Raw genomic sequence first — 23,115 nt, 5'->3', positions numbered from 1 at the left:
ACCACTTAGCAGGATAATAAAGGAAATCATCCTTGATTATCAGTGCTAATTTGGACACTGCCGGTAGCTTGTTATGCGTGTTCTGAGTAGCATTTAATTAATTCAATTGCTTGTTAATGAGGGAAGTGACATGTGGGGAGCAGATGCCACCCAGCTGCAGATGGGTTCTGGTCATCACTGCAAAGTCCTTTCCCCCCCATCCCTCCCCCTGCAAAGTCCTTTCCCCCCCATCCCTCCCCCTGCCCTTTTTTTTTTTTTAAAGAAAGAAAATAGGAAGAGGCGTCAAGCATAGAGGAACACTCAAAAGAGACAAAACACTGACCTCAGCGGGCCAAGAACTGTTGAAAAATAATAAGATGAGATAATCCTGGGGCTGTGTGGGTACTCATGTTCCCTGAGGCCACATTTGGAACAGTGCATCTTTATGCCAGAAATTTGAGCCCGAGATTACTGTATTGTGATCTTATGATCAAACCTAACGAGACAAAGACGTGGCCAAGTGGTACTGCTTTTAATATCTCAGAGTTAACGGTAGGGATCCAATTATTTTCAGTTTGGATACATTTCCCCTTTATCAATATCTCCATGTGCATAAATAAGATGAAAGTGGCGATCCCAAATCAAAAAGGACCGGAACTCATGTCACTGGGCAGACTTGCTCCATCTGGAAGTGCACGGCCAGTCTCTCCCACACAGATTTCTGACGTCCGGCCCCAAATCTTCCTCCCGAAGGTGGCATCTTTTTATAGGTTAAAGACAAGAGGGGAGTTCGGACATGCAGGTGACAATGATAGAAAGAAAAAGAATGCTCAAAGAGGCAGAAGAGTGTATCCTAAATCAGCAACTCGGCTCCCTTCCAAGTGGGATCAGAAGGAAGGGGGATTTTGGTTGGGCTTAGAGCTTCTCCCAAGGGTTCTTTGACAGAATGGAAAACACACGTCCAGGCTCCTTTGATTTCCGAGACCAAACCGGCTGGTTCCCAGATCGCCGGGTAAATAGGATACCTGCCCCGAAATGCCAGCCACGAGGGGTCCCTACAGACCCTCGCGGGCCTGATGCCTCGACGCGGAGACCCAAAGGTGGGAGAAGGGAAGACGAAGCAGGCAGCCGAGCGGAGTCTGGCTTCTGCCAAGAGGAACATGGACTGGAGGGCTCCTCTCAGTCCTGGCAGGAAATAATGGTCACCGCAGGCAATCCCAAAAGCTTCCCAAGTGAACTGGCGACAGGAATGGAGAAGAGCAATGCACCACAGTGACACAGAGAGGAGCCCCCCAAACACCCCTGTGGGGCCCAGGAGGGGAAGAGGTCCGAGGTTTGTCCAGACGGCCTCGCTGCGTGCTGCAAACGTGAGAGCCCCTGATTTCATCCCTGAACACGCGAGCAATCCCCAGGCCCCAAGGCAGCAGGAGTACCTGGCACAGGGGTTCCACACAGCCCCATTCCCGCTTCCCCCCGTCTGCTCACCCCTTCGTCATTCACTCAAGGAGCATGGTCTTCGCAGTTTTGCTTTCTCTGCCTCCGAGCCTGCTATCCCTTGCTGTGAAAGGGGCACCAGAGAGCTCCATGACCTGGCCCTCCAGTCACATGTGTCCTAACACTGGAGCCAGGGCCCCACGTCCAACTGCACAGAACACACTGCATGGGGCGATCCGCACGCTCCCATGCTACGGGTCATGAAGTCCTTGCCCCCCACACAGCCCACTGTCCCTGCATTAGCCCTACCATCTAGCAAGTCCCATCCACTGTCACCACAGCTCTCCTGCTTCAGCATCCCCATTTATAATCAGTATTTTAAGTGTGTGCTTAAATGGTATCAATAGCAATTAGAGAGGGGAATTCGGATTCCACCCCAGATGTAGTTAATTGCTGTACCGGGCTCCTTTCTCTGAATTAAACCTCCATTACTGAGGGGGATGAAGGGTGTCCTCTCCCCTCCTGCGACAATAAATTTAATATCGAATGCACTGGGAAAAAATGGCAGTTGTTGCAGAATCCAGCCAAAAAGATATTTTTTTTCTTCCTGGGAGTAATTAAAAGACGCTTTTCTTGACTAATGATTCCCCAGTTTAGGAATGGGAAGTCAATACTGCTTCACTGCCGTCAGCTTCGATTGATCACAATGCTGCTCAAGTTTGAACGGCAGTTCTCAGGGCAGCTGAGAATCACTGGAACCAATTATGAGCCGTCCGAAGCTGCCCTAATCAGGGCGCAGGGACAACAAGCAGAAGGCCAGCCAGCTAGTCAAAGGCGCCTGTTTTCCTAACTCACCTGCGGGCCTGGGTGACACCAATTCGAGGTGGTTTCCGGGGACTGGTTGTTTCTTTGGAGAAAGACCTGCTGTGTCCCACTTCCCTGTGGTCCTAAATGTGCGTGTGCGTGTGTGCGTGTGTGCATGTGTGTGTTTGGGGGAGGAACGGCACATTTCTAATTACATTCCACTGTCAGAATGAATCTTCTGAACAAGATGGAATGGACCGAGCTTCTCGGGAAAGCAGCTGGGCCCTTTTCCAAAGAATTAGCCTGGATATATTGCACTTGGCCCTTCCTTGGATAGGAATAAAAATTTATTAAAATATTTCTTTTTAGTGTTACCTTAGGGCCACATTAAAAGACCCCTCCAGCTGTTTGTATTAACAATCATAGGTTCTGCGGAGAGACCAGAGGGCGTGGGTTGTGGGGGGGGGGGGGCTCTTTCCTTGTCTCGGAGAGGCAGGATCCAGGCTGCCTACCCATTCTCACGTCGCAGACTGAATTCCACATGGAAATTCTAGCCCAAATTTTGGGTTTCTCATTTCTGTCCGAGGAGAGCACATAAGGCCGTGAAGATGGTGGGTGTCTGAGTTGTCGTTGTGCTATTAGGCTGAGTCGTTTCCTTATATTTTCGACACTGCGTTTTTGGCTTTCCCAGGATCCACCAGGACCACAGCCTTCCAACTGGCTTCCCTGCCTCGTCTCCATCCCTTCCAACAACGCAGCCGGCTGCCTCTAGTCCTCTTGGGAACAGGCAGATCACACATGAATGCATAAACCCCAGAGCTGCTGTTATAATACAGCCCTGGCTCAAAGGCTCACCCAGGCCTTTGCTCTCCTTTGGCCCTACCCCTCCTCATTCAACTGAAGGTCCTGCCCCATGGCTGGCAACTCCCGGTTTCTACTCTTTCCCCCGAGGGCCGGACTTGGCCTAGGCCACGCCCACCCCACACTCCCCACCCCGCAGGCCTGGACTCCGCCCTGCATTTTAAAGTCCAGCTCAGATGCTGTTTCTCCAGTGCCACTTCCCTGGAGCGCACTGGTTGTGAGAACCACCCCCCACACCAGGCGTGAAAATTCTCCGGAGTCCTGGCACACTCGGCTGTGGCCCCGAGAACATTCACCGATGGCTGTGAGGGATAATCACCACGTACCACTTCTTCTCTATGAGGAAGTATTCAGTGAGTATTTGTTGACTATTAATTAAAAACAAAACCCCCCGAGAGAATGACTAAAGGCACAAGGAAACATTCAGTCCTCAAAGGCGTTCATGTTCTTTAGAACTGCTGTGACCCAGCATCACCGTCACCCTTGGGGGGGGGGGCTGCAACTCAGCACGGCCCCTTAGGACAACGAATGTGACCCATTAAGAGCTGGGACTGCGCTGCGGTCACCCCATTTGTGAGACAGGAAGACTGACACATCTCTAAAATATAAAGATGTGATGCACGTAATGCTGGAGAGAAGAGAAAGTTATGCACTCAAGAGCTTAAATCAAATACACAAGTTAGAACAATCAAGTGCCTGGACGCAGGCAACCCTCACTTAGGAATGAAGATGAAATGCATATAAAATATTTACCAGTTAAAAATATCAACCCCTATCTTCGTTACCTAAACGTTCTAAACGGTGGCTAATTATGACAAATGGAAAAACTTTTTTCCAACTCAGGATACTAAAAAATAATATATACACTCCTCTTACACATAAACAGTAAAATGCAGGAATAATTTTTTTCCCTAATTTATTTCAATGTTCTCTGCACTCCTACATGAAACTTGATCCAATTTCCAATCATATTTCATTGTTAGGCCTACACGTCCTCCAAGGAAACGACATCTATGAAAAAAATCGATACTAATATGCAAATTCGTCTTTTAAGAATGCTCCTCGCGGATGGTCTGCTACTTTCTACGCTTGTGTTAAACAGATCAAGATAAAGAATTTAAAGGAGAGTATCATTCCTCCCGTTTGCAGGAAGTCTGCCCACCTGGGTACTGCGTGGTCGAGCTCACCCGGCAAACGGAGGTGATGCCAGACAGACAAGGCTCTGGGCGCCTCTTCCTCCCCTCGCCCCCTCCCCGCAGGACACAGAACACGAAGAGCAGGTTAATAACACGCCAGCTTCATTCTCTAAAGTGAACCGAAGGTGGCACCACAAATTCATTTTTCAGCGTTCATGTAACAAAATCCACCGACTGCTCGCACAGGGTCGTGGCTTAGCGGCAGAAACCGACTTCTTACGGCTCACGTGGGGCCCGCCCACAGACCAGAGGTCTCATCGCCAGCAAAACAGGCCAGAGGAATTTAAAAAAGTGCTAATGATGGGAGACCCCTCCTCTCCCTTCACATCACACACCCGAGAAGCAAAAGCGGAAAGGGAGTCCCCCGGCCCCTCCTCCGGAGGCAGCCGCAGGGACCCGATGGCCCACTCAGTCTCTGTGAAGCAGGCTTTCTCGGAAGACATGCCATTTTATCACCTCTTAGGTACATTAAATATGTATGTGTACTCAAAAACGGTTTATAATAGCTGTAAATGAAAAATGAGAAAATAAATGGGCTCAAAATAAATGCGTTTTTTACACGGGGTAACAATTAACATTAATGAGGAGTCACCATACGTTACTCTGAACTCAGCTGCTTAAATGTGTTGGAAATATATTTTACAAAATAAAATATATTGTGTTACTGTAAGCTGGCTTACTGTAGGTCTGTGGGGGTGGGGAGGGAAACCAACTGAGTAGATGCTTTTCAAAGATAGAAGAATCACAAAATTAAAGAATCAAAAATTCATAATTAGTGTTCGCTGCACATCTTACTCCTATTAGAAATGTATTAATTAAAGTGATATATTCATAAGGTTGGAAGCTTAATACATTCCTAAGAGGGGGAGAGGAATCCCCAAGGTGTAAAAACAAACATAAAAAATCAGGGAGTCTGAATTATCCACGCCTGCTGAAAACCAATTTTAAAAACAGACGTTTCCATGCCGGGCCCCTCGGCATTCCTACAGGTCGCCAGGGCGGCTCCGGGGGAGGCCGTCGTTAAGGTCACTTCCCGTCTGGCAGAAGGCCCCACAGCCACACACCTGCCCACGTCCCTACCTTGTGGAGTCCAGTGAGGGCTTTGTCCGCCCCTGGCTGCTCTCTTCCCAGACGCTGTTGGCCAGCTCATTCCCAATGGATGACATCACCTTGATAAGCTCTATGGGCCAGTCGTCGAGGTCAAGAGAACGGACTCGAGAAAGGTGGGTGCCAAGGTTCCGGTGGATCCCTGAGCATTCGATGCACATGAGGGCTCCCAAGTTCAAACTGGCCCAGTTGGGATCTGTGGGAAGAGAGACGTCAGACCATCATCACTCATGCCAAATGCCCTCAGGATCTCCAGAACAAAAGGCCAGTTACTGGACTTCACATCCGGCTGTCCCTCCCTAGACTCACAGGGCCTACAAATGCCCTCTGGCCAGTCCTGCATGCTGATTTAGGCATCTCAAAAGGTTCGACATGTTGGGGATGCCTTTTAAAAATCTGGCTTTAGCCAAAGCTTAGGAATTTCCCACACAATAAACAGGTGCAGGCACTGGGTTGGACACAGAAATGCACGTTCTAATACCTCAATCGCAGCACCCTTGAGAGCGCAGATGCACATGGAAAAGAACCGTATATGACCTGGCATCCACAGTGGATGGCTGCTGACAGAGGGAAAGTGAGGGAGCGCTCCAGAGTATTTCCAAAGCTACAGTGTCCCTTAAAACCAGCCATTTCTGCAACTCTAGGCACATCTGAGTTTTCATTAGACATACGACCAACATGTTTGCAAAGTTCAAAGACAAAGGCAGGCACGCTACGACAAAGACATGGTTTTCAGTGATCTTACATTAAGGGCAACCACTGGAGCAGCTCCCAGCATCACTGCTGGCAAGATGGAGGGCAGGGTCTACCAGTTAGGTTCCGATCCGGCTGGATCAACCCTGACCTGCAGAATGAATGGCGATGCTTTAGGCTGTGATAACGCACCAAGGACAACAAATGAGTTTAGAGAACCCGGCTGGAACCCTTGAGCTGGGTCATTCCCTGTGTGAAAGTGGCTGGTGGCACCGAAGACAGAGGACTCAGGCCCAAGGTTGGCTTCGTGCCAGAATCCGCAGCTGATCTGCAAAGACGGGGTTCACCTGGACACTCAATGGCTTTAACCACCAACAGACGCAAGGAAGGCTTAAATGATCCAGGGATAACCAATATTTACTCTAGGTACACTTGAAGAGTCAACAAAAACCCAGGAATGGCCTTGTGCTAATTCATCAGAGATCAGCCAGCCATTTCTTTCATATCTAACACAGAGTCTGGGAGGTGGGGATGGATACCATGGGGGGGAACAGGAGAAGAGAGGTCTGTGACTCGGAGATGTTCTGAGTGGGAAGACGAAACATACGTCCCAAATAATAACAATAAATATAAATAGAACGAAGAAATGCAGACTACATGCGGAAGGGTAGAGTCAAAGGGAGAAATGCACAAACAGCGAGGGAAGGAAGAGGCCAGCCATAGCAGGTGCAGGAGGGCTGGCCTGGGCCCTGTGGGGTGGGGTGATCAGAAAAGACGGTGGGGTGGTGAACAGTTTGCAGAACAGCCCCGCCGCACCCCTTCATAGCCCAGCTCCTACACTGGCCACCTCTGAGCCTGCACCTCTCAATCCCACCTGGCCTCTACCCCCACCTGCCCCCTTGGAGCAGGGCAGCCAACGTCATGGGGCCGGGCAAGGTCAGGGCCGTGTTTAGGTATCATTTTACTTGACCTCTGGATACTTCTTCTTACAACACTGCCTTCATGTAGCTTTTTGGTCAATACCCTCCCTGGATTTTTCTAGCACTTGTCTGGCTCCCCAACTAGATTTCCTTCCCAATTCTTCTTCCTGAACCCACCCCTTACCTCAGGGGATTCTGCAGACTCATCTTCTGATGAGCAAACTCTACCCAAGCCATGGATCCCATTACGACCCAGCTGCTCACAACTACCCACAGATACCGCCCGCCTCAGGAGCGAGCACGGATAGACCCCTCTCTCCAAGCAGCTCCTGTAATGACCACTGTACGTCTGCGCTTGGAAATCTTGCAGGTACCTCCCTGTCCACATTTTGCCCTTGAACATCGTCTCTTGCCAGGGACAGCTCCCTGCCAGCGAATGGCACTGATTCACCCAGTTATTCAAGCTGGGATTCTGCGAATCGACCCTGATCCTTCCATCACCCCCAGGCCATCACCAAGTCTTGGTATTCGTCGCCTTCTTGCCCCACCACTCCCGCCCTGGTCCATGCCACGGTCACCAGCAGGACAGGACGGAGCAGCCTCCCATCTGCGGCCTCGCCTTCTAATGCCCGCAGCCTGCGTTCCGCACGGAAATGTGGTCTCCTAGGGGAATCTGACCGCGTCCTGCCCCTTCTCAAAACCCCTCCGTGGCTGCCATTTGCCCTTCGGATCTGACCCACAATCCTGACCAGCAGGATCAGAAGCGAGCCTGTCTTTGTGCACGTGTCTCTCAGGAGCCCTTCGGTTCCCTGACCCCCCAGTACTGCGCCCCTCTGCGTGGCCAGTGGCTCTTCCTGCTGGCCTCAGCACGCAGCTCGCTTCCTCTCAGCAGCTCCCAGCTGCCCCTGGGAGACCGTCACACCATGTGCGTCACTTCGCGTGTCGGGCAGGGCCAGGGGCACCGACCTCTTCTCGTTCGCCACACCCCAGAGCCCGCCTCAGTGAGCACTTTCAGGCAAAGGAACGAATGGCCCCACTAGAGCAGAGGACCCGTCCTGAGGGACCCCGACGACCCTGACCCCTGGGTTTGGGACTCGATGTACCACCGCCCCACCCCGTCCCCCTCCAAGCTTCAGAGACCAGCCTACACAGGACACATTTCAGTGACTGCGTGCAGATCTCCATGGAAATCAGAAATACCGAGGAACTGGGGCCGTGGGCGGGATGGCCTTGCCTCTGCCCCAACAGATGGGAACAACTTGTTGGCAGGTGTCAGCATGCATGTGTTGCCAGGGACACTGCCTGTGTTGCACACGTTGTTCCCTTTCGGACGCATCGGGGCGTCGCGGCCCTGGGCTGCCCCCGCAGGCCGACAGGTGAGTCCAGCGTGGCCTTAAAGCTCTGGATTGTCTCCAGTGTCCCGTCTAGCTTCAGGAGCCCCCGTCCCAGTGCAGAGACCACCTGTCAGCACACGATCCACTGCCTCTCTGCCCCCCCCGCCCCCGCAAGCGTCTTCTGCTCTGCAGGCCTCGTGTGGGACATGAGGCTACTGATGTCCATCCCCGTGGGGCTGTCCTGAGGGTTAAGCGTAGGGCTTCGATCCCACGGGGCAGACCAACGGGGAACAAACGAGATAAACATGCCACGTGTCGGGTAAGTGTGTGCTCTGAGGAAACCCGGCTAGGGAGAAGAGGGACACGGACCCGCGTGTGTCATTTTAACCCCGTGGTGGTCGGGGAAGGCTTCTTTGAGGGGACACGTGGGCAAAGACCCAAGGATGTCTTTATAGATATAGTTACATCATTTGTTTGTAATTTAAAAGTATATAGTTATATAGTTTGCGGTTTCTTTTTATGCCTGTGGGAAAAAGCAAGCAGCGGAAGAGAGAGGCTGAATGTGATCCTGCTACAGGCTTTGCTGGGACATCAAGAGACTGGGGAAGGGAGAGGGGAGGGGCGTGCCCTCCTATGCAGGTCTGGGGTACACAAAGACACGTAAGAGAGGGTCCCAGACATCCAGTGGTACAACGGAAAAGCTGCTTCCACCATTCATACGACCTGGTGCGAGGAGTTCACGCCCGGGAGTTCCATCCGGGCGTCAGGCACCAGCCAGGAGGGAGGGCTCGGCTCTGCCAGGCGAGCAGGAGGGTCTCGTGGACGAGGGGTCTCGGAGCCGTGGAAAGGCTGCATTGCCTCTCCGGGTCTGTTCGTGCAGGGCAGGCTTACCGGCGACAACCACGCCAGGGCTCCAAACTCTTGGGCTCAAGGGCTCTGGAGGATGGACTCTCCCGAACACGTCAGTTATCTCTACGGCCGGATTTCCCAGAAGCAAGATGTCTGAAGGCTGCGACTCCTCAAGGGGCAGACGCTGAGGTTCTCCGAGCTCACTACGGATGGGCACCCCCGAGCTAAGGAAGCTCAGAGCCCGTTCTGGGGCCTACCAGGTGTAGACAGGCGGCTCCCGGCAGTCTGGCACATTCTTAGGAAGAACGATGGGTGGGTGGGGGGGGTCCCTGTTGCTCCAAATCCCATGCGTCATGGAGATGCCCAAGTGCCACTCCCCCCGCCCCATGAGACACAGCTGAATGGCGGGGGCGGCAGAGTTTACAAGCCAGTAGGAATCATCCGGAGAGGGGTCTGTGGCACCCGGAGCCTGAGGTTCCTCCCATGTGACCACCGGACACAGGACCACGAAGCGAAGGGCCCGGCTCTCAGGGGGACAGAAAGCCAATGGAAGGGCCCACATCTTCAAGTTCCCCTCAATCCTCTCTTAAGATCCCTTTATAATGATAAAAGGAATGGGCTCATTTTTTTTTTTTTAAAGATTTTATTTATTTATTTGAGAGAGAGAATGAGAGAGAGAGCACGAGAGGGAGGAGGGTCAGAGGGAGAAGCAGACTCCCCGCCGAGCAGGGAGCCCGATGCGGGACTCGATCCCGGGACTCCAGGATCATGACCTGAGCCAAAGGCAGTCGCTCAACCAACTGAGCCACCCAGGCGCCCAGGAATGGGCTCATTTAAAGATAGGTTTAAGGAGTCGGGAAAGGTGTTCCAAAGAACAAGGACAGAAAATCTTTGGAATTACCACCCACTTGAATCACAGTCAACTTATTTTTTATGTGTGCATAGTTACGTGGAAGAAATGCACCACACACAAGACTTCCTCTTGCTTCTGTTCACTGAACAATCTACATATGCACTTGCTATTAAAAATAATCCTTGGTGTTGGAACACTTCATTTATCGCCTAATTCCTTCACTGCTGGTGTCGGAGCCGACCGCCACCTTTGTCCCCGACAACGCTTCGGAGGACAGGGGCACGTGCTTTGTTCCTGCTTCCGTGCTGTCCACCACGGCCGAGAGAGTGGCCACTGTCCCCTAACTTGATCCCGTCTCCGCAGAGAACACACCAAGCTATCTGGGACCCAAAAACGTCATTTTCTTATTCTCAATTTCTGCTTTCTCAAACGAAACAAAACAAAAAAACCCCCAAAAAGCCAAATAAACAAACCAGAAAACAAATTAAAAGAGGAAGTCCTTTAATCAGTAAAAAGGACAAAAACCCGCCTAGGCTATACACCAGCCAGGGGCCCGGTTCCCAGGCCCCGACGCAGAGGGCAGGATGCACCTCCCTGCGTTTCGGCTTCAGCAGCAGAGTAGGGAAGCCCCGATCCTGCTGGGGCCCAAGCAAGCATCCCACACGTTTGTGGCCTGGCCACCTCCTCCTGCCGGAACCCTCTGGAAGCATGAGCGATGACCCCCCAGCTCTGGTGCTGGGGACCCCCGGGAAGGTGCAGGCAGGACCGGGTCCCCCGGTGAAATCAGGCTTTACCGGCCCCACAGAATGCGGCAACCTCTTCTTGACCAGAAACCAGAGCCTCTCCTTACATTTAATGATTGACTACTGCATGTACGTGCACACACGGAAATACAGGCCACTCAATATCCAATTTCCCAAGACACAGGTGCTCACTATACAATTAGATGACCCGGATCACCAGAGACCCGACCAATTTCAGAAATAGGTGGGGGTCAGCATTCTGGAATACATCCTTACAGACCTTTTCTGCCTAAATTCCTAAAGTGATTCACCACGATCTCCTTGACTCACTGCCTCAATACTTTCTCATTTCCAATGCATTATAAAGTTTCTCCATCTCAATTAATATATTTTTTTACATAACTTACTTTTTAAATTTTTAACATCACTTTTTTTTTTTTAAAGATTTTATTTATTTATTAAAGAGAGAGAGCAGGGGCAGAGGGAGAAGGAGAAGCAGACTCCCTGCTGAGCAGAGAGCCTGATGTGGGGCTTGATCCCAGGACACTGGGATCATGACCTGAGCTGAAGGCAGCCGCTTAACCGACTGAGCCACCCAGGCGCCCTTAACATCACTTTTTAAGGTTGCACATTATTGCACTGAGAAGACATCACTATCAATGGTTCTTCCAGTTTTGCACATTTGGGATGTTCTGATTTTTTGCTCTGTAAACAGCGCTGTGATGAACACCTTTGAAGCTATGTCTCTGGGCCCCTTTGCTCATTCCCATGGGCTTGGTTCCTAGAGGACCCAGCTGGAGGGTAGGGCATCCACTTGCCCAAGGCTTTTTATGTACACTGCCAAACGGCTCGGGGAGGTTTTACAGGTCATCATCAGTGTAGGGGTGGTGCCCTTCCCAGCATTTGCACCAAAATTAAGTATTTTGATTTTAAAAAACAAAAAGTCTTTGCCAACGTGTCCTGGTGTCCTTGATCTCTGTAATACAGCAGAGAGGCAAGGAGCTCCGCTTGCTATTTCTGTGACCCGGGACATATAACTCGAAATATAACTCCCCCCGCAGACTCCGCATTTCCTCCCCTGTAAGTGGGGCCGTGGGGGCGACTGCAGCACCAACATTCAGTCACAAGAACTAAAAAAAACAGTGCCCTGGTGGGTTTGGCACAGGCCTGACGGAGACAAAGTGTTTAAAGAATGGGAGCTTGCGATCTCTTTTTTCTCCGGAATTGTCACACTCGGCCTCTCCCCGCTCCCTTCGTCCCTGCGTATCTGCTCAGGGGCCTCCCTTCCCCACAGCTCCGCACCCCCAACCCCACACCTGGCACTCAAGCGACCCACCTGCTCGCAGAAAGGACTCCTGACCTCCTCGTACCATGTGCCTCGTACCATGAAGCCTGCAAGCCATGGAAATCGTCCCTCTTAAGGGGCTCCGGCTGTATGGTGGAAATTATCGTAGGCACTTCTCCTAATGGAGGCTCTGACAGCTTTAAAAATTCTTACTTTAACAACTTCTTGGTAAAAACGCACACTTAATAAGTACTCTCTTGTAACTTCCTTTCATGACACATTTTGAAAGTAAAATTTAAAACTTCACACAAAAGAAGATACTTTACAGAAGTTCATCAAGACACCTGAAGAAGAGACCCCTCCTCTCCCCTGGGGGCCACAGACACTGGCCTGGTGACCTTCCCCGATCCTGCCCTACAGCACAGTGGCTGCTCAGGGGAGGCTCCCCCCTGCCCTTTACGCTAACAACCTGAGTTAGTGCCTACCTTCTCCTGTTTACCATCCCCCACAGCGGCCTCCTCCTCTCTCCACTGTCCTGTTCCAATCTACAGGAGATGGTAGGGCCAGGCCCATCTTCCCAAGCATAGCTCAGAATCCATCTCACTCCTGCTCTGAAACTCAAAGGAGTTCCCACTGTTTACAGATGAAGAGAAAGGCTCTAATGTTCTCCACTTAGCATCCTCACCTCCACTTAGCATCCTCACCCCTGCCCCCGCACTGAACATCCTCGCCTCCACCCCACTGAGCATCCTCACCTTCCCCCACTGAGCATCCTCACCTCTCTCAGCTCCAACCAGCCTCCAACCTGAGCAGCAGGTGCATGTCCTGCTATTCCCCTAACGCCATGACTCCTTCAGCCCCTCTAAACACCAACTTCTGCACAAAGTCTGCTTGAGTTGCCGTGTGCAATGTAACAGCCCTTCGCCATGGTGGCAGGTTCCGTGGTCTCTGGGTCCCACCTTGCCCACCAGGCTCGGGCTCCAGGATGGCCAGGACCATATCACATGCCTGTGATTCCCAGGTGACACCGAGCCTGGGGCCAGTGACTTTCACCTGGTCTCAACTGGATCTCCCTCTCATCAAAACTTTGTGGGCTTTGTTTGTTCTTTAAAGATTTTTACTGATTTATTTGAGAGAGAGAAGAGAGCATGCACAAGCAGCAGGAAGGGCAGAGGGAGAGGGAGAAGCAGACTCTCTGCTGAGCAGGCAGTGGGATGTGGGGCTCGATCCCAGCACCCTGGGATCATGACCTGAGCCGAAGGCAGGAACTTAACCAATTGAGCCCCCCAGGTGCCCCACATCAAAACTTTGTTTTTTAGTAACAACAACAAAAAATACGACTGGAAAAAGTTTACTGAATGCCGCTAGCATTGGGCTAAGGGCTGGGATGTAGAGAACTAAAAGTCAGTCTTTAACCTCAAGGATGACAACAAGATGACTTTCTCAGAGGGAAGAGAGTATTCCGCATTGCACGGCGGGAAGCACCAAGTAAAACTGGGTCACTCGAAGGCACGAAGCAGTTATGATGAAGTCTATCAGTTCAATAAAAGGCTTTAGTGGACAGCGAATTTCACATTAAAAAAAAGAGAAAGGCCTTTTGATGCCAAAATCCAGAATATATGATTCTGCAATGAAAAATACCAACCCCAGAAATCTCTGGGCAGGAATTAACAATTGTGCTGTATTTTCATGAGAAAGCAAACAAGCATATGATCACTGATGAAGCAAAAGGTTAATTCCTGGGTACGGCACGGAATCTGGGCGTGCGCCCACCCCCCTGGTGTGACGGCTGCTCATCCGGGGGCCGGAGGCAGAAGGCAAACCCATGCTTTCGTGTGCAGGGTACTGTGTTAGGATAAAATCCAAACACGAGTATTTCAATTCTTTAAAAGTCGTCACGTCACATCATAAACCTTACGCGCTGCATGACCGAAGTGGGTCCACTGCACTCTGGGCGTCACCAGACCACCCCACCTCCCGTGTCCCGGGCCCGGCCCCTTCCCCGGCCCACACTTACTCTGGGTCTCGCAGTCCACGCAGTGGGAGTTCCCGCGGATGTTTCGTATCGACTGCAAGGCCATGGCCTCACTCTGGCTCGTCAGTCGGGACTGGGCATAGGAAGACAAAGGCAAGAGGTAAGAACCCCGGGAGACACTGACGCGTCCCCGAGTAACGTCGGGGCAAAATCAAATCATTCGTCAGCAGATACAGGATGAGGACCGTTTAAAGCAGCCACTCCTCTTCTGAGTCTTTGGGGAAAAAGCATGACTGCCCGAGAATGCTTCGAGCCCCGTGTTAAGACCTGTCAGATGAGAGGCCTCGACCTGGAGTGAGGACAGAGGTAGTTCTGGATCATTCGCGAGTGAACACAGACCAAGCACCACCCGGAGAATGGAAGTGGTTAACGGGCCCTGTTGTGTCGGCTTGCTCTGAAGATGGAAGAATGGGAAATAATCTGCTTATGAGCCACGGGTCAGGGCTTAATCGGCGCCACGAGACACGGCTCATGATTCCTCGCCAGGAAGCCACGTCCACACCACGCTTCATGCCTTAGAGATGCACTTTTCACATTAAGAGTATCTCAGTTGCTATGGCAACGAAGTCACTAAGGAGGGTGGAGGGCAGGGAGGGGCATCTGTTCTTAAACTGATACTTAACCCCCTTCTCTCTACAAGTTAAAGAAATACCTAAGGGGAAAAGAACAACGGAAGAATTTATAAGCTATGATGTGATCATCCATACTTAAGTTTTATTGACAGTATGATATCTATTCTTCTAGCCTGTTTTTAAAAGCACATCTGTACACATATGTGTACTTAAAAAAAAGCCAGCCTGTATTGCTCTGGAACGTGCACTTTTAGCCCAGGGACACAGGGTCACTTCTCAATGCACCCCGCATTCTCCCACGTCATCATTTTGAGTGGCTGCACACCCTGCCGCTTAGAAGAACTTCTTTCTGAAGTTTTCTTTGATGGACATCTAGGTGGTTTCCAATTTTTCTCCACTGTAAATAGTGCTGTAAAGAACTCACTTATTGCTAAAACTTTGCCTGCATTTGTCATTACTTACTGATGACAAATTTTTGGAAGCAGAGGTGCCAGGTACAAGGGTATGTGCTGCTTTTAAGCTAACTTTTTTTTTTTAAGTAAGCTCCATGCTCAATGTGGGTCTCAAACTCACGACCTCAAGGTCAAACAAAAGTTGCATGCCCTACTGAACTGAGCCAGCCAGGCGCCCCAGGATACAAACTGCTCCTAAAGGCTGCCGATGCATACCCCCAAATTTCAGAGGACACTTAAAACAAGCTTCATTTTTATGTCGGAATTTATAAACTGAATCATCTCATGTCAAATCGTCTGATGTGGGATGACTGATTGCTTACTGCCTAATAATATAAATTATACTTTGTTTGCTTCCATTCTCTAATTAACATAATGCATTATGAAGATTTTATTCCTTTTGGTCGGATATCCCAGGATTCAAAGTGTATTTAACAATTTATGTTGGCATCTGGAGTATGTGTGTATGTGTGCACAGAGGGATGTGTCTGTCTGTCTACCTGACTTTCACAGCAGATGTACGTATACGTACGCCCCTGCCTGAATTATTCACAGGCAGCCAAAATTTCTTAGAGCTCACTCTCAACTGAGTCTGCATTTTCCCTTCAGCTATTCCTTGGATGGGACTTCCATACTGTGCACTCTGACACCTATTCAGCAAACACCCAAGGTGAACAGGTGGGAGCCTGTCTTCCCTGGTGCTCGTGAGTCCTCCGAGGGAGAGAGCCCCCCACCCCGAGCACACGCGGCTAGTGAAAGGGACAGCATTGTAGGCCAGTGTTTGTGTCAGGCCCAGAAGTGATGCTGAGTCCGGCAAGGGCGTGAAATGGAAACAAGAGACGGGAGATTTAGATCTTCCTGAATCCTGAGGATGTGGCATGGATTCAGGTGTGATGTGAAATACTGTGATTGTGTACAAAATCTGGAGGATGTGTCTGTCTGTTTGGCCACGTGCTCTCCCCACTCCTGTTCTGAAACTAGATTCCCATGCTTTGCGTGTGATGTATGTGGTCAATCCCCGTCCATGAGGAGATCCAGAAGCTTCCTTGCATTTGCTTCAGGAGCCCTGTCTGTGGACGTGAGTTAGTAAAGCCAAGGTTCTCAGAAGGGAGAGGCACTGATTCTCCCCACCTTGGTATAAAACACCTTTAAAGAAAAGAAGCAAATTACATTATAATAATAACGGCTGTGGTCTGGTTTACCCTGGTTAAAGAGGGTAATAAAGTAAGACACTCCATCTTTCTGAAAGATAGACTCCCTTCTTAATGCCGAAGCTGAGCATAAATCATTGGCAGAGGTTTCTTCAAATGGTCACAAATCAGGGTGCAGGTCGGTGGGCAATGCTCTTTCTCTCCTTTTCTAGTTGATCATAGTTTGAAAAATCGACATGCTCTGAGACTTTACAATGTCCCAGAGAAGGGGTTGAGAACATCCAAGCTACTAAGTAATGAATGAGAAAAAAGCCATAATGGGAATATCACTGGCAGTGGTCTAGAAAATGTGGCTTACAGTTTGTTTTGTTTTTCTGGCTGAACAATTGCAAAGAATCACCTCCGATTACTGAATAAAACACTGAGCAGGCTTTATCAGCAGAGTTTAGAGAATGGACACGGTCTCCTCCCCAAACGCCCTGCATGCTCATCTTCGGGCCTCTGCTTTTCCTTTACATCCGTAACAAGACTCAGTGCTGTAACTTGACATGGGTTTGAATTTTGTGCACTTGTGAGGAGAGAACAGTGCATCTTTTAAGCCTCCCTCTCCTCTCCTGAGTGTATGCTGCGTAAAACAAAGTAAATGTCAACGCATACACCACAAGAGTCTAAAAGATCCCATCACCCACCATAAAAAGGTCAATGCTTTCTATGTGGGATTAGTTGAGAGAGTCAAGATCTAAAACGGGATGTTCTGCCATAGGAACACGGTTAGGCTAGGATACTCATACTTGATACGTATCGACACAAAGTGTTTTTATTCTTTTCAATTATTTAGCTTTTCGCTCAGGAAGGATAACTGGGTCTTGTCAATCACACACATCATATGATGCTTCCCCTCCCTCGGGCATTCCTCTGGGCCTCCACTTCCCTTAACGATCAGTGGCTCTTGATTTCGGGGGGCAGCCGGCCAAGGGTCTTACCTTATTCTTGCTGCTCTCACACGACTGTAGGCTGGCTAGGATCTGGCTCTCGATGGCTTGGACCCACGCATCTCGCTCCTCATATGTGCTGCCTTCGAAGTGCCACGTCTGGCCGGTGAGGGACACGATGATAAACTCAAAGTTTTCTTCTTGTTCTGAAACACAGAGTGGTGGAGATGAAGAGTTTAGCTTTCATGAGACCGCAGCCCCTCTGCCCGTCCTCGGTCATAAAAGTGCCTTTGGGTTCAATCGCGCCTGCATGGGGCCGGCGGCACACACAGGACCGGCCGGCTACACAGCGGAGATCTGAATCCGCAGACCTCCCAACACGCAAGATTTGGTTCCTAAAGCCAGCGCGGTTTAGCTGGGTTTCAATCAATGCTCGGGGGATGAGGAAAAATGAAAATCAGTGTGTGATGTCCGTGTCTCTGTGCTGGGCACAGAGGAAGCCACTTGGGAAAAGAACACTGGCACTCACCGCACCATGGAGATATCTGTGGGGGTGAAAATTCAGTTAATAGCACTAATCTCAGAGTAGTCTTGATTTCTTTCAGGCACCTGCATGTAGATCCACAGATACACCAACCGCAAACAGGGATGCCTGGGGGTTTCTGTTCTCTGATGGCAGAAGACCCATTCCCGTGAGGAAGGCTTTCATCTTTCACTCCATCGTCTTCCACCTGGAGAGTGAGTGGGACTCCAGGTGATCTGAGGCGACATCACGGCTGCCACGGGGCGACCGTCTGCACAGGGAAGAGTGGGACCTGCAATCAAATCCTGCTGTACCACTTGCCACTGTGGGGTCGTTGGACGGACTTGACTCCTCCGAGGCGCACTTCCTTACCCTTAACATGGGGGAAAAGGCCGCCTACTCCACAGTGTTATCCACTCGCTCAGTGATGTGTGCCGCTCAGGCTGACACGGCCTGGGCCACGGGAGACCCTCTGCTCTCGTCTAGCCCCACTCCTGCCTCGGAGATGAAAGGGACGGGGCGCCATATATAAACAGCATGACCAGTTACCAATAACCGCGGAGAAATCTCGAGCTGGAGTTTTAGGCACATCTCATTTGAGCCGTAGTTTCCAGTCACTGGGCCATGACGCAGCTGCATTACGATCGCCCCGTGAGCAGCTATTAACCACCTATGACCTGCCAAGTGGAGCCCTGCCTAGGTGACCACTCTGTCACCTGCATGTGGTCACATCTACCGCACCAAGCCCCGATCTTCCACACTCTCGGCTCCCGAGCATCCCTCCCAGCCCCTGCCCTCCAGCCCCTGCCCTTCGCCCAGCTCCCTGCTGTCCAGGTCAGCCCCGCCCTTCTTGAGGCTGCTCGCTCAGAGCCCTGCCCCCCTGGAGCCCCTCAGCCCCGAGACAAGGAGGCTGTTCCGCGCATCATGTCCTTCCCTGCTTCCCTCTGTCTCAGGAGAGGAGCAGCCTCGGCCACTGTGGCTGATGGACCCTCCCACCTGATCCCAGGAACGGGAAGTTTCTTAATGCACAGCCAGCTCTGGGGAACCACTTCCCTAAATGAGCACCAACTGCCTTAGAAATAGGACCACGCTACTTTTACATAAAATCTTTACGCATTCTGATGATAACGGTATTGTGCTCCACGTAAAATCACTATTTTAGAACTTAGTCCCCTGGGGAGCTGTGAACAGTACCCGAAGGAGGGAAGGTGGGTACGTCCATTGGCCAAACCACTGCTGAAGGCCTTCTGTTAATGCACCCGGTCTCAGGGAATGTGAATGACGTTTGTCTGACAAGAGGGTCCAGCGCTTCCATCGGCTTCTCAAAGGTCTATGACAATCCTGGAGTTGTTAAAATCTCCTGTGATGTGGGCGCACTGTGGGGCACAGCTGCCGAGTGTGGGTCAGGCCTGGCCCTGGCTGAACCCCAAAAGGGGCCAAGCTGGGCTTCATGTGGAGAAGACCCGGCAGAGCTCGGGGAAGGGGCTGAAGGAGATGCCCCATGAAGAGCAAGGGCAGGGTCCCCGGAAGGCATTGAGAGACACGGGAGCCTCAGCTGGCGGGGTGGGGGGGTGTCTCCTGCTTGCTTGCAGGGTATGTATGTGTGCATTCCACGCTCCCTGACTCTCTTTGGCTCGAGTTCTGGAGAGATGGTGATAAGAGTTCAGACGTGAGAGGGCATCGGAAATTCTACCCCAATCTATTGTGCTCTTGAGCAGGAGAACAAATGACCCATGTGTTTACACGAAGCAGAGCAGTGCACCTGCTGTGGAACAGGGCGGGGCGGGGGGAAGGCCGGGGGGTGTCTGTCCCCCCATCCAGGGATGCCCTTGGACACCCACGGCCTTGCTGGGATTTTCAACTTAAAAACTGAGGGGGTGCCTGGGTGGCTCAGTTGGCTGAGTGTCCGACTCTCGATCTGGGCGGGGGTCATGATCTCGGGGTCCTGGGATCGAGCCCCACATCGGATTCCTGGCTCAGTGTGGAGTCTGCTTGGGATTCTCTCTCTGCCTCTCCCTCTTTCTAAATGAATAAATAAAATCTTAAAAAATGGGGCGCCTGGGTGGCTCAGATGGTTAAGCGTCTGCCTTCGGCTCAGGTCATGATCCCAGGGTTCTAGGATCGAATCCCGCATCGGGTTCCCTGCTAGGCAGGAAGTCTGCTTCTCCCTCTGCCTCTCTCTCTCTCTCTGACTCTCATGAATAAATAAATAAAACATTAAAAAAAATCTTAAAAAAAAAAAGACCCTTAAAACCTTGCTGTGACTTACAAATAGGTCTCCCCATGACTGACCCACAATTACACCTTGCAATTATTGGCTGAGACACATCTGTGGATTTTTAAAGGCCTAGTTTCTCGATCCATGGGGTTTAATGTCCTAACACTATAAATTACAAATCTCTTCTACACTGAATTTTGTAAGACAGTACCCTGACTTCATGTATTTTATGCAAAACCACCCAGTGAACTGGTAGGCGAGATAAGAAAGAAGGACATAAGTCACAGTCAGGCCATCGGGAAAACTTGCTAATTCGTGGATGCAACGTGACAACTGTTGATTACATCTACCGAACAGGCTCACACTTGTCTTAATCTGTGAAATTCAAATGCACAACAAAAGTCCTTCTGATCAAGAATTTTTGACCTCTCAGTGAAAAAAAAATTTACAACCAGTAGCTTCCCAGTTAAATTTCTGCACAACTGGCCTGCCACAAAGCCTTCCAGCCAGAATCACGAGCTACATGCCCTGGAACTAAGAGAAAGAACTGAGCTTGCCTTCCAATGATGATGTCTCAGGCACGTGGCTACCAGGCCCCAAGCGGCGGCGGGGGGGAAGGGTTCCAGCACTCGGGAGACATCGTCTGGGGGGGACCGGCGCACACATGCCCTCAGATGATTCGGCACAAAGCAGTGAGAATACTGATGGGGGTCTGTGGCCCAGGGGCACCGATATTTTTTGCTTCATTCCAATGCGGTAGCTGTTACGGAGCGTTCTCCACTGAAACACTCGCAAGAGCTCCTGCAAAGACCAGACTTTCGAATTCAACTGCGAGAGCAGAGTTGGCTTCGTCCTATTAATTACGTAAACAGGACTTACCTAGGTATGCAAAATCGACTCATGGGAGTAAATACAGTTAACTGTTGACAGGAACGTCAGACTTCATTTCTTGCAAATCTCCAAATGGGACTCTCCCTACAGCATCTCCTCTGTGGCTTCTCCATCACTTTCAAAGTCAATCCCACCACTTGTCTTCTCCCTCTACTTGGACTGGACGCAAGTTTCCTTTTCTAGCATCTTCTATGCCACCCAACATTCCTGTCTGTATTTGCGCACTATCTGCGGATGCAACAGCCAACTCTGGGACGCCACACCCTTGAGAAGTGAATCCCCCCTAGTGCGTCCTCTTCAGAGGGAGCCTGGAGGAAATTCAGCTTCTCAGAGATGACCCGTAGGCCCTTCCTACTCTGAGACGCTGTGGGAGGGAAGCAGGACAGTTCTCAACGTTTTGTAACAAGAGAGCTTTGAGCAGCTGCCCGGCATCGGTGTGAAGGGTCCCAGGGCTGGCTGCAGGCTCTTGGAGAACGAGTGCTCCACTCAGCTAGCAGTATCTGCCCTAGGGGAACCCGGGATGCACTCGGCACACCTGCCATCACTTTGCCATGCTCAGCCAGAGTTCTCTTTCTAGCTTGTACATCACAGCTGCTGCTTCTCCTTCCTGGCCCTCCTTTGCCGACCACCGGTGAATATATACCCCGGTTTAGTTCATGGCCTCCCCGCCCCCTCACCGCTCCTGAGAGTTCATTTCCTTCCAAAGCGTAGACAGTCACTTCTTTTTTTTTTTTTTTTAAAGATTTTATTTATTTATTTGAGAGAGAGAATGAGAGAGAGAGCACATGAGAGGGGGGAGGGTCAGAGGGAAAAGCAGACCCCCTGCTGAGCAAGGAGCCCGATATGGGACTCGATCCCGGGACTCCAGGATCATGACCTGAGCCGAAGGCAATCGCTTAACCAACTGAGCCACCCAGGCGCCCCAGTCACTTCTGATATACGTGGACAATTCTCAGATCTTTAGCTCTGACCCCCCAGATCCAATCATTTGGGGGATTTAAAAAATGCCCACAGATATTCTTTAAATATTTTGTCCTCGCATCAAATTAATATGCATGAGATAGATCTGCTATAATCTCCAAATGCTCCTCTTTGGTTTTCGCTATTTCTCTTAATGGTTACAATGCTATTTCTAGTCATAAACCTTCAAAAATCACCCAGATCAGCCCTCAGTTAACTGTTTCCCTGGCTCTGGCTCAGCCGGCAGGGTCCCTCAGAGTTTTCCGTGTAACAACTGTGTGCCATGCTCCTCCTAGGGGAGCACAGGCCTGGGTGTGGCTTCCATGGCCTCTTCCAACCATACTGCCCTGCAGTATGGAGGACAGACGTGTGCAGGGCTTCTCCACAAAACGTACTTGTCATCGCACTGATGGCCTAATCTCCCAGCCCCTAGCCTACCCTCTCTCCTCCCTCCTCGAGTCCCCAAGAATTAAGATGCCAGAACAGAGAGCACTGAGTGCTAAATGCCTACAAGTGAACGCCACCCTAGGGGGAAAAAACCTTTGGTGGCACAATAAATAAGGTCATAATAAGGTGGGAGAGAGAAACTTGAGAGACCTCCACCCAGCAATCAGGACGGGAAGGGGATACGGGCCCCAGGTTTGCATAGCCTCCTTGGCTCCTGGCATCTCCTCCCAAGGAAAGCTTTCCACAAAGATCAACCACGTGTGAACTCAAAACCAAGACACTAAACACACAGAAAACAGGACAGTAAATTTAGATCCAAAGGATTACGGATACAGAATTTAAAGTAACTATGCGTGAAATGTATAAAGAAACACAAAAAATGGAATCCTAAATTTTCAAGCAAAAGGAAACCATGAAAATTGATCAGGCAGATCAGAAAAAAGGGTAGCTCTTTTGGAAATTCAAATGATAGCGGTTAACAAAACAAGCCCTGACTCCCCCCCCCCCCCCCCTCCCCGGGGTGAAGGAAGAGCTGTGAGGGGATGGGGTGGGGGAGTGAAGAGCCAGAGGACAGACCTGGAGAGACTGAACAGAGGAAGGAGTGAGGACATTGTGGAACAGAGATGACGGGGTATGTGGAAGGTGTGACGCACGCCAGACCACCGGGCAAATGGTGGGAGCCTCACAGGACTGTGAATGATACAGGGCTCTAGACACGGGAAACAGCACCTACCAGGATGGATCACAGCCATGAAAACCACATCAGAAGCTTATAAAACTGTGGAAAACCAAAGACAAGAAAAGGCCCTTAATAACACAAAGCAAGAAAAGGCAGATTGCTCTTAAAAAAAATGGCAGCCATATGGATGACAGATA

The 23,115-nt window shown here is 50.7% G+C and overlaps 1 protein-coding gene across 13 annotated transcripts in view; it reads right to left on the bottom strand.

Moving 5' to 3' along the window:
* AGAP1 (ArfGAP with GTPase domain, ankyrin repeat and PH domain 1) overlaps window positions 1-23,115 on the bottom strand; it is a 517,580-nt gene that overhangs the window by 54,783 nt on the left and 439,682 nt on the right. For all 13 annotated transcript variants that reach the window (XM_045867676.3, XM_045867677.3, XM_045867678.3 and 10 more), the window contains 3 exons: window positions 17,252-17,406; window positions 14,076-14,166; window positions 5,355-5,577 (listed from right to left, as the gene is read on the bottom strand). In XM_045867676.3, the coding sequence (XP_045723632.1) occupies window positions 5,355-5,577; window positions 14,076-14,166; window positions 17,252-17,406 (469 nt within the window). The remainder of the gene's footprint in view (window positions 1-5,354; window positions 5,578-14,075; window positions 14,167-17,251; window positions 17,407-23,115) is intronic.

Source organism: Mirounga angustirostris, unplaced genomic scaffold, assembly GCF_029215605.1.
Source record: "Mirounga angustirostris isolate CCGP_5_RB_7025 unplaced genomic scaffold, mMirAng1.0.hap1 SCAF_3, whole genome shotgun sequence".
In the NCBI taxonomy this organism is placed as follows: domain Eukaryota; kingdom Metazoa; phylum Chordata; class Mammalia; order Carnivora; family Phocidae; genus Mirounga; species Mirounga angustirostris.
The sequence above is the reverse complement of the archived record's forward strand: the minus strand, read 5'-3'. Positions and strand labels throughout refer to the sequence as shown.